Source organism: Haliotis asinina, chromosome 11 (genome assembly GCF_037392515.1).
Source record: "Haliotis asinina isolate JCU_RB_2024 chromosome 11, JCU_Hal_asi_v2, whole genome shotgun sequence".
In the NCBI taxonomy this organism is placed as follows: domain Eukaryota; kingdom Metazoa; phylum Mollusca; class Gastropoda; order Lepetellida; family Haliotidae; genus Haliotis; species Haliotis asinina.
In genome coordinates this window covers 12071219-12085811 of record NC_090290.1, presented here as the reverse complement: position 1 = coordinate 12085811, position 14593 = coordinate 12071219, and the positions used below count along the sequence as shown (strand labels likewise).

The following is a 14593-nucleotide window of genomic DNA, read 5'->3' as shown; positions in this document are numbered from 1 at the left end:
GCTCACTGACTTGGTTGACGCATGTCATTGGTTCCTTATTGCGCAGATTGATGCTCATGTTGTTGATCACTGGATTGTCTGGTCCAGACTCGATTATTTACAGACCGCCGCCATATAGCTGTAATATTGCTGAGTGCGGTGTAAAACTAAACTCACTCACTCACTAGTAGTGAAAAATATTCACACATTGAATTGCGTTCCCAGGACACTGATGTGAAGTGTGACACTTTAAAGACCAATGCTTCCCTCATTGAGTGCAGTGATATCGGCAACCCACTACCCAAGGATAACTTCGTCAGTTTTATGGTAAAGCTGGATCCGTCCAAACTGCAGCCTTCACAGGAGGACCACCAGCTCATCATCTGGGCAAACACGTGAGTAGCTTCAGTTTTACATTCATCCTACCCCCATCAAGATTTTGTGGTAGAACAGGTCTTCAGCAACCCATGGTTTCTAAAAAAGACGACTTTGTTTGTTGGAATAGGTGACTAATGGAGACAGGTGGTCAGGCTTGTTGACTTTGTTGATGCATGTCATCGGTTCCCGTTCGTGCAGATCACTGATCATATTGTTGTTCATTGGATTGTCTGGTCCAGACGCGATTATTTACAGACCACCCCAATATATCTGGAATATTGCTGAGTGCGGGAAATACTAAACTCACTAACTCACTCACTCACCCGGTAGGGTAAAACCCCACTGACAGACACACCCAGAGCTTGTTGTACGAGGTTCCAAAGGGACTGGCAACTCGGACTCTGGTAAGGTTGACTATTGGTGCTTCCTTAACTGTTGCAGTTTTATTGTAGTACCCTACAGTATTGCAATAGTATTTGTGACAGCATTACACCAGTCGTAAGGCAGGATAGTTACCTGAATCAGTATAACAGAAGTGAATAAAGTATTGTTGCAAATTTACCTCCCTGTCTCAAAAGAAACCAAAGAGAAGTAATCTTATCTGACGGCCAGTCCTTAAATCTGAAGTCAGTCTTTGCTTCTGATCTAATGACAATCTATACTGACCAACAAAAGAAATGTAAGTTTCGAAAAATGGCAAATAAAATAAGACCAATAAAAACCAATAAAAGTAATGTCTCATGTTAATGTTTGTTGTTTTTTGTTTTTTGGGGTTTTTTTGTTGTTTTTTTTTTTTTTGAAAGCTTCATAAAAAGCCAGCCTTGCACTTCTTTTTCTGTTCAGTATATTTGCACCTGTTTAAACTGCAAGTGTTTTGGATACTATCAGTAATACCATTATTGTTCTGTATCTGTGAAATATTTCAATGCTTGGACAAACGACTGAAATACATCAATACTTTTGTTTCACTGCTACTCACTGGTCAGTGCAGCTGTTATGGTGCCACCATCTCAGTGACATCTTCATTAGGTGGAAGATTATTAACCTCGCGTGTTTAACACCAAGCAGTGTTATACCATCTTTAGGGTATACGTCCCAATAAATCTCCACTATACTCTGGATGCATCTACAGCTTGACCTGATGATTTTATTACCTCCCTTCGCTGCCTCCATATTCTCACAGTAGCCAATCAGCTAAGCTGCAGTTACAACTGAATTTGCCAATGTTAACAAAGATAGCCGTCTGTTTGCTGTTAGGTTTGGTTGCAGTATGACACAGACTTTGGGGGAAATCATAAGACAAACTGACAGGTTTGAAGGTCTGAAACAATGTAAGCAAGAACTCCTCCTCCCTCTTTTAGAGTACCTCTGCATCATTTTTGTTGCCAAGTTTAATTGGCGAGACAATTTAAGAAGTGAAAGATAGTTGTGATTGGTACACTCAACGTCCATGTGTAGACACCTGATTCGATTAACATCCAGCAAAGGGAGGTAATAATATTATAGAGCCGTACATGCATATAAGCTATAGTGGAGATTTATCGGAACGTATACCATGGAGATATCAAGGTAGTGATATACTTGTGTTTCAGTTCTTGTGTGGGTGCAAGTATAATCCTGAGTAGTGGTTGACCCATGAAGGTCCCGGGGTAGAATAGGCCTTCAGCAACCTATGCTTGCCACAAAAGGCAACTATGCTTGTAGTAAGAGGCGACTAATGGGATCAGATGGTCAGACAATAGTGTTGAGTGTGGCATAAAACTGACTCACTCACTCACTGTGTAGTGGTTCATACAATGTTTACTATGTTACAGATCCAGCACAGAAACAACTCCAGAAAATGACCTCTACACGATGAGTTTCCGTGTCATAATTATTGCCGAGATGACTGTCAATGGGTTGGTATATTTCATTTTGCTGGAATTGGCATTGCTGAACTATGTTAACCACTACCCCTGACCCTTATTGTCAAGGCACATCAGTAAGACCCAAACATCCTGAAATTGCTGATACCACAATCTAGACTGGAATCTGATTCTGACTGGACCCTGCCTCCATACCTAACATGAACCAGATCTGACCCTGAACCCCTACCTAACCAGAACCAGATCTGACCCTGACCCCATACCTAACCTGAACCAGATCTGCCCCTGACACTCATACCCCAACCTGAACCAGGTCTGCCCCTGACCCCATACCCTATCCTGAACCAGATCTCCCCCTGACCCCATACCCTATCCTGACCCACATCTGCCCCTGCCCCCATACCCTATCCTGAACCAGATCTGACAGTGGCTGTAAGCACTGATGACCACCAAGACCAATGTAGACCAAGGCTTAAGGAGATGGGGACAAGATGGAGAAAACCGTCATGGCTAGATACAGATCCTCAATTCTTTCCAACAGGTTTTATTTACTTCTCCATGCATTACAGACTGCATGTGAGTGTCATACCTGATACAGACTGAGGTCAGTTTACACATCTCCCCCTTGATTGCAGAGTATCAAGTCCAGATGACCCCATCATCTTCAGCGGCAATGTTCGCGGAGAGAGTGCTATTAAGATTGAAGATGAGATTGGACCACCAATCAACCATACATTTGTGGTAAGTGAAACAGTTAAGAGAGTCTTTCTTAGTTATAGTCCCGGGGACACAATACCCTTTAAGTGTCACATTAAACCAAATATACCACGTCAGGCCCCAGTTGTGCCTGTGAATGGGTGAGTAAGTTTAGTTTTGCACCATTTTAGCAGTATCCTAGCAATATCTTGGCTTGGAACACCAGAAATGGGCTTTAGACATTGTACCCATGTTGGGAATCAAACCCAGGTCTAAGGCATAACAAGTTTACACTTTAACCACTGTCCCACCACAGATATGAGGCCTGAGAGTCAGTTGAAATAGTCACACTGGTCTATATCAGGCACTGTATTGTACCCCTGTTATATACCCAACTCAAAATATTTAAAGGCCCCAGTTGTCTGCGATGTGAAACGGACACCTACATAGTTATTTACTTGAGTCAAAAATTCATCTCCCATATCAGGCCTCAGTTTTCACAAAAGAGACAGAATAGCCACCTATACAGGGCCCCTGTTATATATTCTACTCAACATAATCCACATATCCACGTGATGTTATATCTGCCACCTACACAGGGCCCCTGTCTAACCGCCACCACCAATGTTATGCCTCCGTTATCAGCGTTGGTAAACACAACGGTCACATAGGTTAGTATGATAAGCTAACCTTACAGCTGACCATCACCCAGCGTAGATAGTAGTATCTGTCTGAACAATGACAAGACCAGGCCACATGTACAGTGTAGGGATGAAAGGGTGAGAAACCAGCTGTGTCATGACACATACACAAATTGTCCAAGTTTGAAAAGGTGCCACTGTGGAGGCAGACAGCAGACTGAGGTTTTGGAGGTAGGATTATTAGATTAACTGAAGCAAGCAATGCTGGTCAGTTATTAGTTCTGCAACTATTATTGCACACCAACGACACAGAGAATCTCACTGTTAAATAGGCCATACATGTAACAGCACTTTACATCAGAAATAAAGAAACTATGTCACTTGTGGTCACTGACCTCAATGTTTGAAATTGTAGACAATTTCCTTGTTATTTAGTTTTTAAAAACTGGGTGTTTTTTGGGTTTTTTTCAGGTGACAAATTTTGGACCAGGCGTAGTATCTCGATCTGAGCTAACCATCTACTGGCCTTACCAGACAGAGAATGGGGAACCACAGGGAAAGCACCTGTTGTATCTGATGCAAGCACCACAGGTAGGTGTCAGTCCTGTAAATACAATCACCTGCTGTATATGAAACAAGCACCACAGGTAGGTGTCTGTCCTATAATCAAAAGCACCTGCTGTGTATGATGCAGGCACACCAGGCAGGTGTTTCTCCTGTAAATACAAGCACCTTCTGTATATGATACAAGCACCACAGATAGGTGTCTCTCCTGTAAATACAAGCACCTTCTGTATATGATACAAGCACCACAGATAGGTGACTCTCCTTTATTACAAGCACCTGCTGTATATGATACAAGCACCACAGATAGGTGACTCTCCTTTATTACAAGCACCTGCTGTATATGATACAAGCACCACAGATAGGTGACTCTCCTGTAAATACAATCACCTGCTGTATATGATACAAGCACCACAGATAGGTGTTTCTCCTGTAATACAAGCACCTTCTGTATATGATACAAGCACCACAGATAGGTGACTCTCCTGTAAATACAAGCACCTTCTGTATATGATGCTGGCACACCAGGCAGTTGTCTCTCCTGTAATACAAGCACCTTCTGTATATGATACAAGCACCACAGATAGGTGACTCTCCTGTAAATACAAGCACCTTCTGTATATGATACAAACACCACAGATATGTGTCTCTCCTGTAAATACAAGCACCTTCTGTATATGATACAAGCAACATAGATATGTCTTTTCTGTAAATACAAGCACCTGCCGTATCTGATATATAAGCACCACAGATAGGTGTCTCTCCTGTAAATACAAGCACCTGCTGTATGTGATGCAAACGCCACAGATCTTTGAAACATGGTTTGAGAAGGATGTCCAGAGTTTTGTGTTGAGTTAAGTCTGATTTATGGTTTTAGAATGTTGATTTTCCTCTTCTTATGCAGGTGATGAACGGTCCAGCAGAATGCATCATCACTCCCGAGATCATCAACCCACTGGAGATAAAGGTAACAGTAAATAGACTCACTACTGGCACATGTGATACATCAACACCACCAGTATCAAATCAGATTTAACTCTAAGTGAGAAGTTTTCAATTCGCACCAAGACACCATGTCAACAGTGAGACATATTCTTTAACAGAATCCTCCCTGGAACAGTTGACACAAGACTGGTACTGATAGGTTACAAATAAGTAAAGGTGGTGATGACAAGGGCAGGCAATGCTGCGACTTGGCTGATAAAGTAACTCTTAGTGTTGGTATTGGCATACAACCTGCAATACAGTACAGCACTGTGCTTAAAAAAACCCTTAAATTCCAATACCAACCATAACATACCTCAAGATGAAAACAAACATTTTAAAATATTTTGTGAAATTCCACAAGGTTTTTTAGTGTTCATTTGGAAATAAGATGATGGAAGTTTGTGAACTTTGTGAATGTTTATAACATGTCAGCGCTATGTTTGACACAGTTTCTGATGCAAGAATTTCAAAGAAACTTCTGGAGGAAAAATAGTGTGCATATATTTCAGTCATCTCTATATTTCAAGTCTTTTGAGCATATGTCGCAATTTGGCAATATTCACAGTAAAACATTGATCTAATGTAGCCCATTTAACGTGGCAATGGAAAACTTTGTATAGATTCACTGTATCGGCGTATGGATTGATGCTTCAATGCGAATCAGTGAATCATCTCATGACTAGCAATTATCTGTGAGACTGTTGTTTTCCATCTTAGAAGTAATCAGGTGCTAGCTGTTGGTTCATTCTCTCCATGCAGACGCACTGGAGTAAGATGTTGATGACAAGTGTTTGTTACACTCACTCAACCACAGTTAAATCCAGATTACAATGATCTGCCAAACTGCCGTTGTAACTAGTTGTAGAAAGTGGAATATTGCTGTTGGCACGAAGCTACATGCTTTCAACATGCTTGTGTGGTGAACAGCTAAATTGTGTTGTCCATAATTAAACAGGCTTCAGTGATACAGCTAGAATGTTGTTGAAATGGCATGAAATAACATGCTCTCACTAGCTTAGCATGAACAAAGGAAAATGTTGTGTTTATGAGACAATTCACTGGTTATTGTCACTCAGAGGTAGGATGTGGATTTGATGCCATCATGTGGTGAATCGTAGACATTTTTTACTTGAAATCACCGTATTTGCGGTATTGTTTACCACCTGATGACTTGTTGGTGCAGCTTTCCTTCCACATTAAAACACTGTAACACTACACAGAGACGCTGTACCCAACTGCTCACTCACACACTCGCTTACTCTTCTGGCCATCAGCTGCAGACATACATATACATATTTTTATTGTTTTATTTTTCAGAATATGAGTAAATGTGATAAACCAAATAATTTTTTTTAGCCATGTGTAGGGTAGAGAGTAACATCACTTGCAATGCATTGTATGTTTGGCCATACCAGTGTTGTTACTTTTTTTCATTTTAATTTGTTACCAAAATATCAAGATGGAGGGAGGCTTTAATTGAAATTATGGTTTGTTTGGAAGATGATGAAAATCAGCAGCAAGTCATTAAAGAAAATGTCAGGATACATGTTCTTATGTAATTTGTCCAAACAAATCAAATTACTAAAGGGTTGTTCTAATCATGTTTTTTATTCATATTCCTCTAAGTTCCATTTCTGTCAAACTGTAAAATGTGATCAAACATTGGTTTGGCAACACGTGCCCTGAATAGAACTGGTTTCCGGGCAACCTGTTGCCTTGATGCCATAGTATAAATGACTGGAATATTTTAGTGCCTCTGACAGCTTTACAGACAACAATGTGCAGAAAGAATGGTTGTCTTGGAGAGAATAGCTTTATACCTGTGTTTGAATAGATATAACATGTTGTTTATGACCTTGATCATTCTCCGTCTCACTGTCATACCGTTTATCCATTCTGAATGAAATCAGTTTGGGCACTTTTTGGGTTTACATGTTACATTAACTGAGAGTACCATTAAAGAAATGTTAGTATATTTCAGATTATACATGCTGACCTGTAAAAATGTCAGATATTCCATACAGAATTGTTTCCCTTTGTACACCAGGATCAGCTGATTTGTGGGTTCAAATCCTTGATGTGCCCTGATTTTGATCCTTGGCGTAGTTTGTCCTCAGTACACAGTTCTGAGTCTTCACAAAGAGAATGTTGAGGTCAAGGTTGTAAGCTTTAACATGAATGATTTGTTTGAGAAAACTGCATGCACGCCTGTCTTAGACAATCTCTTGCTTGCTGCCCGTGTAGACTGCAATGTTTGCTGTGTGTGAAATGTGATTTTGAATGTTCTTCCAGGTTAATCCTGACTTTAACATCCGCCAACCATCACGGAATGTAAGTGCTTAGACTAACTAATGATTTCATGCCACTTATATGTCAATCTTTATATTTTTCATTTCATTCATAGTTTAGTGGGCTGAACGTAGATTGATGTATTATTGTTCACTTGGGCAAGTTCCTCTTTATTTTGCTTATGTAGCAGTTATTCCATGTCTCAGTATGTGTGTAATCATTATGTGGTTGATGTCTTTGGGTTTTGGAAATGTATATTCCTTTATTGGTGGAATCCAGATGTTCTGTTATTATGTCCATGATAGCCTTTATTGTTGTGCAGTAGCTTGCATTTGTTATTTTTGGTTGATACCGTCTCCTTCCCATCTAATATTGATGGTTACTTTGATTTCCTATACCAGTGTTACTGTGTCTTCATTTTCTGTTATCAATGGTTATCTTGTCCTTGTAATCCTTTAATATGAAATTGCCCTGTCCTTGGTATCCAATAGCAGCAGTTATCCTGTCTTTGGTGTCCTTTATTAACAGGTTCACCTTGCGTGGATGTCCTTTATATATTGTTACCCTGTCCTTGGTATCTTTTATCAATTGTTGTCCTGTCCTTTGGCTCCTTTATCAATTATTGTCCTTTCATTGTTATCCTTCATCAGTTGTTGCCAATCCCTGTCCTTGGTATCCTTTGTCATTGGTAAGCCTGTCCTTACTTTATCCTTTATTGGTGGGTTGCCCTTTCCTTGTCATCCTTTAATGTTTGGTGCTATGTTAATGCCATGCCAAGACAGATGTAGGTTAATAATAAGAAAGATTTGTGTTTACTTAACTTCTTAACGTGGTACATAAATTCTTGGAGTGATACATGTTAAGGATTAGATAAAATTTGGCATCAGTGTTGTAAAATGTTTAACATGCACGATGTTCAGAAGTAGTGCAGTAACCTCAGGGAATCACTGCTAACCCTCCCAGCATGCTAGATCACAACCACAGTAACAAAGTGTAACATGTTTGTCTACATAGTTATTTTTTTGTTTGGCATACTGATGTTAATGATATCTGTGACATGTTTCTAGTCACGAACAGCAGCCATCCCCGCCCCTGCTCCTAGCCCTGATGCAGCACCCAGTCGGAGACGTCGGGCGTCAACGGGGGCAGTTCGGGCAAAGAGGAATGACAATCGTCGAGATGTTGTATTGGTAGGTGACGTGCACAAAGAGATAAACCTGGGATCCGTTTCTGCAGCATTTCGGCATCAAAACTATGAATTGCCACTGACAAATCTAGGCCGCGTCCTGTCAACCTCAACTATTTGAAAATGATGCATCCCAAGAAATACAAGTGCAGTTTAAGTAAATTGAATGCAATACGTATTGTCATCGTTTGACGCAGTCGTGTAGAGGACTGTTAGGTGAACCAGTTTTAATCCACATACAGTAATATGCCTGACTGGTTGTTGGAATAAGTTCAGCCATTCAAAATGTATGCATAAACCTCAAATGCGGTTTGATATTTTCCATTTCGAATGTGCCTATAAACTTTTTAACATCTTTGAAACATTTGGGCATGTTACAAGAATTGAATGGTTGGAGTGTATTCGGAATGCAGTAAAATATTTAAGAATTCAGTTAAGATTTCCAGGAATGGGCAGAAATTTTCATTCAGACAGCATTCCAGTTTAGTCTGTGTCAAGTATGAAGATGGTAATACATTTTGGTTTGCTGATTGTAATAATTAGTAAGACCTGGTCACTGAAAAAAAAGTAGCATTTTTTATATCATTTATTCCAGGACTGTCGGCGTAAAACAGCCAAATGCCATCAGATCAAGTGTAACATTGGAGAGATGTCAAGGAACGCCTACGTGGAAATAAAGATCAGAGCCCGTCTCTGGGAGAGCACACTGTTGCAGGTGAGAGGGATATATGGTATATCCCTGGGGAGAAGGGAAGTGGGGAGAAGATGAGAGAGATCAAAGGGGAGGAGTGAGAGAGTGGGGAGGAAAGAGAAAGGAGTTAAAACTTACCAGAAATTGCTTGTTAGTGTTCTGTCTTTGCAAGTTTGAATAAATGTCAACACTGTAACATATGACTGTGTATCCTCTGTGTGAAGTATGACAATGTATGTAATATGACTGTATATTCCCAGTATAACATATGACAATGTATCTAATGACTTTCAATTCCCAGTATAATATATGTCAGTGTATGTAATATGACTGTGTATTCCCTGTATTACATTCTGTCTGATATGACTGTGTATTCCTGTGTGACATATGACAATATATGTAATATGACTGTATATTCTCTGTGTGACATATGACAGTGTATGTGCTATGACTGTGTATTCCCTTTGTGACTTGTGACATTTTATGTGATATGACTGTGTTTTCCCTGTATGACATTAGTTATTTAATGGTCACAAAGGGAACATGCATTAATGTACCTTCGATGTTTGTACATTTGGAACATAAAGAAACATTAAAGGTACATCAACCCATGGAAGAATTTAGTCTTCCATCGATTTGTATAGGGAAAACATTGATAATTTTCATACATGATACGTGATTGTGATTCACCGTTTTTCAAGATTAAGAATTACTACCATGAAATACCAAATATGTCAACTTTACTATCGAGGTACACTGAACATAATCAGAAAAAAAATAGTGTGACATTGTAAGTGATATGACTGTGTACTCCCTGTATGACATATGACATTGTATGTGATACAGGACTACATGAACGTTGGAGAGGTGAAGATCCGGTCTAAGGCTGAATTGTACATTGATCCCGCACTCAACATCGAGTCCAAGGAAACCACCAACGAGAATTATGTGAGTACAAATAGATTCTTATGATAAGTAAAGTGGACTTTGTGTAGTATTGGTGCTTTATTGTTTCCTTAAAGGTCACATGCAATGCAAGACACATCTTTGCAGATTCTGATACCTTTTGTTATGGACTTATGGAAACAAATCATCAAAACGGCAAGTTCATCTTATAAAGTTGAAAAACAACTTACAGATACAAATCATCAAAAATACAAATTCAACTTATAAAGTTGAAAAATAAGTTGATGAAAAAAAGCATTCGAAGTCGCAGTTCAAACGATTCACTAATTTGCTCCCAGCGCTAGGGGAAAAAGTGGTTTCACCAGCTGTGCTGTGCTGCACCTATAGCGCATGTGCAGTGATTAGGTTCATGCGGTTTGAACCGGGATAGCGACTCCTACAAATATAGCAAGCGGTGCACGCAAGGATTATCACTAAGGTTGACGTTGGAGAACAAAAGATGTTTCTTTTGATTACATGCATCTTTGGTCTGCAGTAATAAATATACACTGGTCCCATTCATGCAGATGTGCAAGCCAAGTTTTCAAGAAATTGCAGCATTAGAAATGCTAATTCCATTGCTAATAATAGTTCATCTTGAAAACTGAAATTTTAATGCATGTCTATGGGAACATAGAAAACATGTTGATTGTGACAAGCTGGGTCTGCCACTGACAAAACTCAGTGTCTGCCTGCATGTCTGCTAATGACAATATCCAATACACAACTTTAGTCATTGACCACATGCAATTTGAACTGAACATTTATCTGGCTATACACCATAAACAGAAGGCGATTTATGGGACATGCACCGGGGTTCTGCCTCCGTTACATTATGTAATTACAGCAGACAGGCAGGTGTGACTCTTGTACACATGACATTATATCTGTGGGTTACAAACAAAGTGCATCCAGTTTTCCCAGATGACTGGATCAGATGGAAGCCGGTGCAAACTCAGATTGTCAGTTTCAAGTCCTGTCTTGTACTTGGACAAAAAAGTTTCCATCCACGCAGTAGTTCATCATCTCAGCATTTGTTAATTGGTTTGAACACGTATTTACAAAACCAAACATCTCTATAGACATTATTTATGGATAACAACTTTTGGATATGATGTGATGTTTCGGTATATATGGATTCTTATACCATTATCACTTATGCTTAACAGTGGTATATATGAATCCATATTGAACAGTCGTATCATATACAATAATAGAAGTTGTTATCCATAAAAAATCATACTTTCTTGTTATTCACCATCATCCCAAATGCCAATCAAACAGTCCATCTCTATATCATAATCACATAAATCCCATGCTGCAGCATCTGCATTGGCTGCCTATTGCATTTCGATGCAAATACAAGATTGCAACACTTGTGTTTCGCCATTTTGATGGTTCACTACCGCCATATCTGTCCTGAGAACTTTCTACGTATGAGGCTCCACGAACTCTTTGTTCTTCCAGTGAGAAACTGTTAAAAGTCCCAAAATACAACATAAAGTCAGCAGGAGAACGCTCTTTCAAATACAGTGCGACCTCAGTCTGGATTGCTCTTCCAAATGAATCCGCAATTCCCCTTCTCTAAGTTCATTCAAGACCGGTTTAAAAACATTCTCATTTAAACAGGCTTTTCCTTAATGTGTCCTTTTTCCATCCAATTTTTGTGAGAGAAATGCACAAAGAGTCCTTTCGGAGATTAACGCTATATGGTCTTTGTTACACTTGATTGTACACCCACCCGCTCTGACTGGGTTCGGTCTCCCGGATGCTTCATTTTGAGAGAAGTAAACCCAAAATATTCCAATTATACGCTAATAATTTTGTTTATTTGTTTTTTGACAATCAGCAATGTATGTTATATGTCATGAATAAATGATAATTGTGTTTTAATTATGTTAGGTTTTTGATTACATGTGACCTTTAAGCATTTGTTTCATCAATGGCAATCAGAGATTTAAAGTAAATCTTTGCCAGTAGCCTACCTCAGAAACATCCCTTGTGTCTAGAGGCTACAACAGTAGCTATCCTATATTGTGTCCACAGGCTGCCACTATAGCTATCCTATATTGTGTCCACAGGCTACCACTATAGCTATCCTATATTGTGTCCACAGGCTACTACTATAGCTATCCTATATTGTGTCCACAGGCTACTACTATAGCTATCCTATATTGTGTCCACAGGCTACTACTATAGCTATCCCGGATGTGAAGGAACAGAAGACAGTTGGCCTAGAGTGGTGGATAATTGTTGTGGCTGTGTTGGCCGGAATCATCCTGCTGGCCGGACTCATTCTGCTGCTCTGGAAGGTAATTGTAGTCATCATAGTTATAATTAGATAACCTAATGCTTAAAGTTAGCTCCCGTCTCCCTGCCTCTCCTTACCACCACCTGTCATAGTGCAGACCCGTAGCCCTTTTCCCTGCCTACCTCGCTCCGTCCATCGTTAGTTGCTTAAATATTGCTAAAAGCACTGTAAAATCATACTCACTCTCTCACACCCTCTGTCCATCCTTCCATGTGTCTCTCCCACTGCCCGGTAACTGACAGAACCTCTTGTCATGTTCCAGCTTGGATTCTTTAAGAGGAAGAAGCCGGAGGACATGGTGACTTACCAGGGAGAGGTGAAGAAGCAGAAGGACATGGACGAGGAAGAACAGTGAATAACACAAGGCCAAGACAACAAAGAACCATGATGGAAGAACTGACTAGGGCTGTAATGATGCACCCAACACCTGGTGTTTGCATATCACAATACCGTGCAATAAATCTCGTATCAGGTGATCAGTTACTGATGCACAGTGCTACAGCTCTGTGGAAGGGAGATACGGAAATGATATGAAGATTGATTGTGAAGTGTTAGAGGTTGCTTGCCACTGGTTAGTGAATTGACTGAAGTCTTTAACTATTTAAGCCCCAGGTTAGTTTGATGGAAATGTTTCCTTACATCAGATGTGAAAGTTTCTTGTAGCATGTGTCATGGTTAAAAGTGTGTCATTACAGTCCTACAGAGGGCGCTACGGTATTACCAGGACAACAAGGCCCTAGTTACGGTTGTCATGGTGGGAGTACATACAGTTTCAGCTGTACATGTGAAGCACACAATTCAGCAGAAGTGTAGAAACTTTTAACAGTTCAAGGCTTCTTATGAAACCTGAATGGGACTTTCACTTCATTATACTTGTGGGGATACTTGTGAAAGAATTTTGGCACAGGTTTCTAAGGACTTGTATTCCTTGGACACAAATATGGGCCTTAGGTTTCAAGGGGCCAAACAGTTGTCCCAGTGTAGTGCTTGATATTGAGATCCCTTGAGGAGGCATTGAGTTCTGTGTGGGATATGAAAGTGCTTGAAAAATCTTTTGGAAAGTGGAATTGTTTATTTGTTTAGTGCATCAGAGTAGCCTTGATTCCTGAGCTGTAGGCTTTGATCAGCCATGTTGGAATGGATCAGCACAGCTTTGAATCAATCAGCCTCTCTTTAAAATCATCAGCCTCTCTTTGAATGTATCAGCCTCTGTTTGATATCAAATGTATATTAACCATTATTGTTTGTTGACAATGAAATTAGAAGATGCTCACATTTAATTCTGTGTTTTAACATAATGCAAGACTTTCATACACTTGAAATCTTGTATTGTTCCTAACTTCTTACACCAAGATTTAGCACTTGTGTAATAACTGAGCAGTATTTTGTTTAAATAAAAACTAAAGCATCTTTTGAAAAAAGTAAGAGCCCAAACTACCCAAAGAAAAACGCAATTATCCACCAATGTTTGTGATTAGTGCAGGCCAGAATCAGATCACTTTGGTAGATTGGCTTCCAAGAGGAACTGTTTTCTTAAACACAAACTATGTATGCAATTTGTTCTTTCAAACGACTGTGCCTTGGTGTAGTCTTTCAATATCTGTATGTTTTCAGCTAGTTAATGAGTAGAGACATATTTATGTATTTAACAGTATAAGAAAAAACTTGTACAAGAATTCAACCACCAATTCCTTTGATGATTTTATGTATATTCAGCTTGGAGGCACTTGTGAAGCTTAATTGCTTTTTAGAGGTATTAATTAATGTACAATATTTGACATATTAATGTATGTGGGATGTAAATGTTGCCAAGACTCTTAAAAAATAAAACAGCAGAGTCTTAATACTTTGAATACAGTGATGTCATCTTCATCACTAGCTTGTATCAGAAGCTGTGTGCTAACAATTTGAAATTTTTTATGTTGAATTATTGTATGTTAGTATGACAATGTTGGTGATTTAGGGAACAATAATATTCTACCAAGTGCTCAGCTATTTTATAAATATGTTAACACAGTGTTTTAGCTAGTATGGATTTTGTGTTAATTTTTGACATATTGG

General features: G+C 39.4%; 1 protein-coding gene across 2 annotated transcripts in view; it reads left to right on the top strand.

Annotated features, from left to right (window-relative positions):
* LOC137255779 (integrin alpha-PS1-like) overlaps positions 1-13981 on the top strand; it is a 52816-nt gene extending 38835 nt beyond the window's left edge. Inside the window, exons 15-25 of one of the 2 annotated variants that reach the window (XM_067793308.1) lie at positions 205-374; positions 2172-2255; positions 2858-2963; positions 4031-4150; positions 5028-5090; positions 7403-7441; positions 8467-8589; positions 9181-9300; positions 10123-10224; positions 12408-12533; positions 12795-13981. In XM_067793308.1, coding sequence (XP_067649409.1) covers positions 205-374; positions 2172-2255; positions 2858-2963; positions 4031-4150; positions 5028-5090; positions 7403-7441; positions 8467-8589; positions 9181-9300; positions 10123-10224; positions 12408-12533; positions 12795-12887 — 1146 coding nt within the window. In that variant the 3' untranslated portion in view covers positions 12888-13981. The remainder of the gene's footprint in view (positions 1-204; positions 375-2171; positions 2256-2857; positions 2964-4030; positions 4151-5027; positions 5091-7402; positions 7442-8466; positions 8590-9180; positions 9301-10122; positions 10225-12407; positions 12534-12794) is intronic. The other variant, XM_067793309.1, reaches the window with a different exon arrangement.
* The last annotated feature ends 612 nt before the right edge of the window (positions 13982-14593 follow it).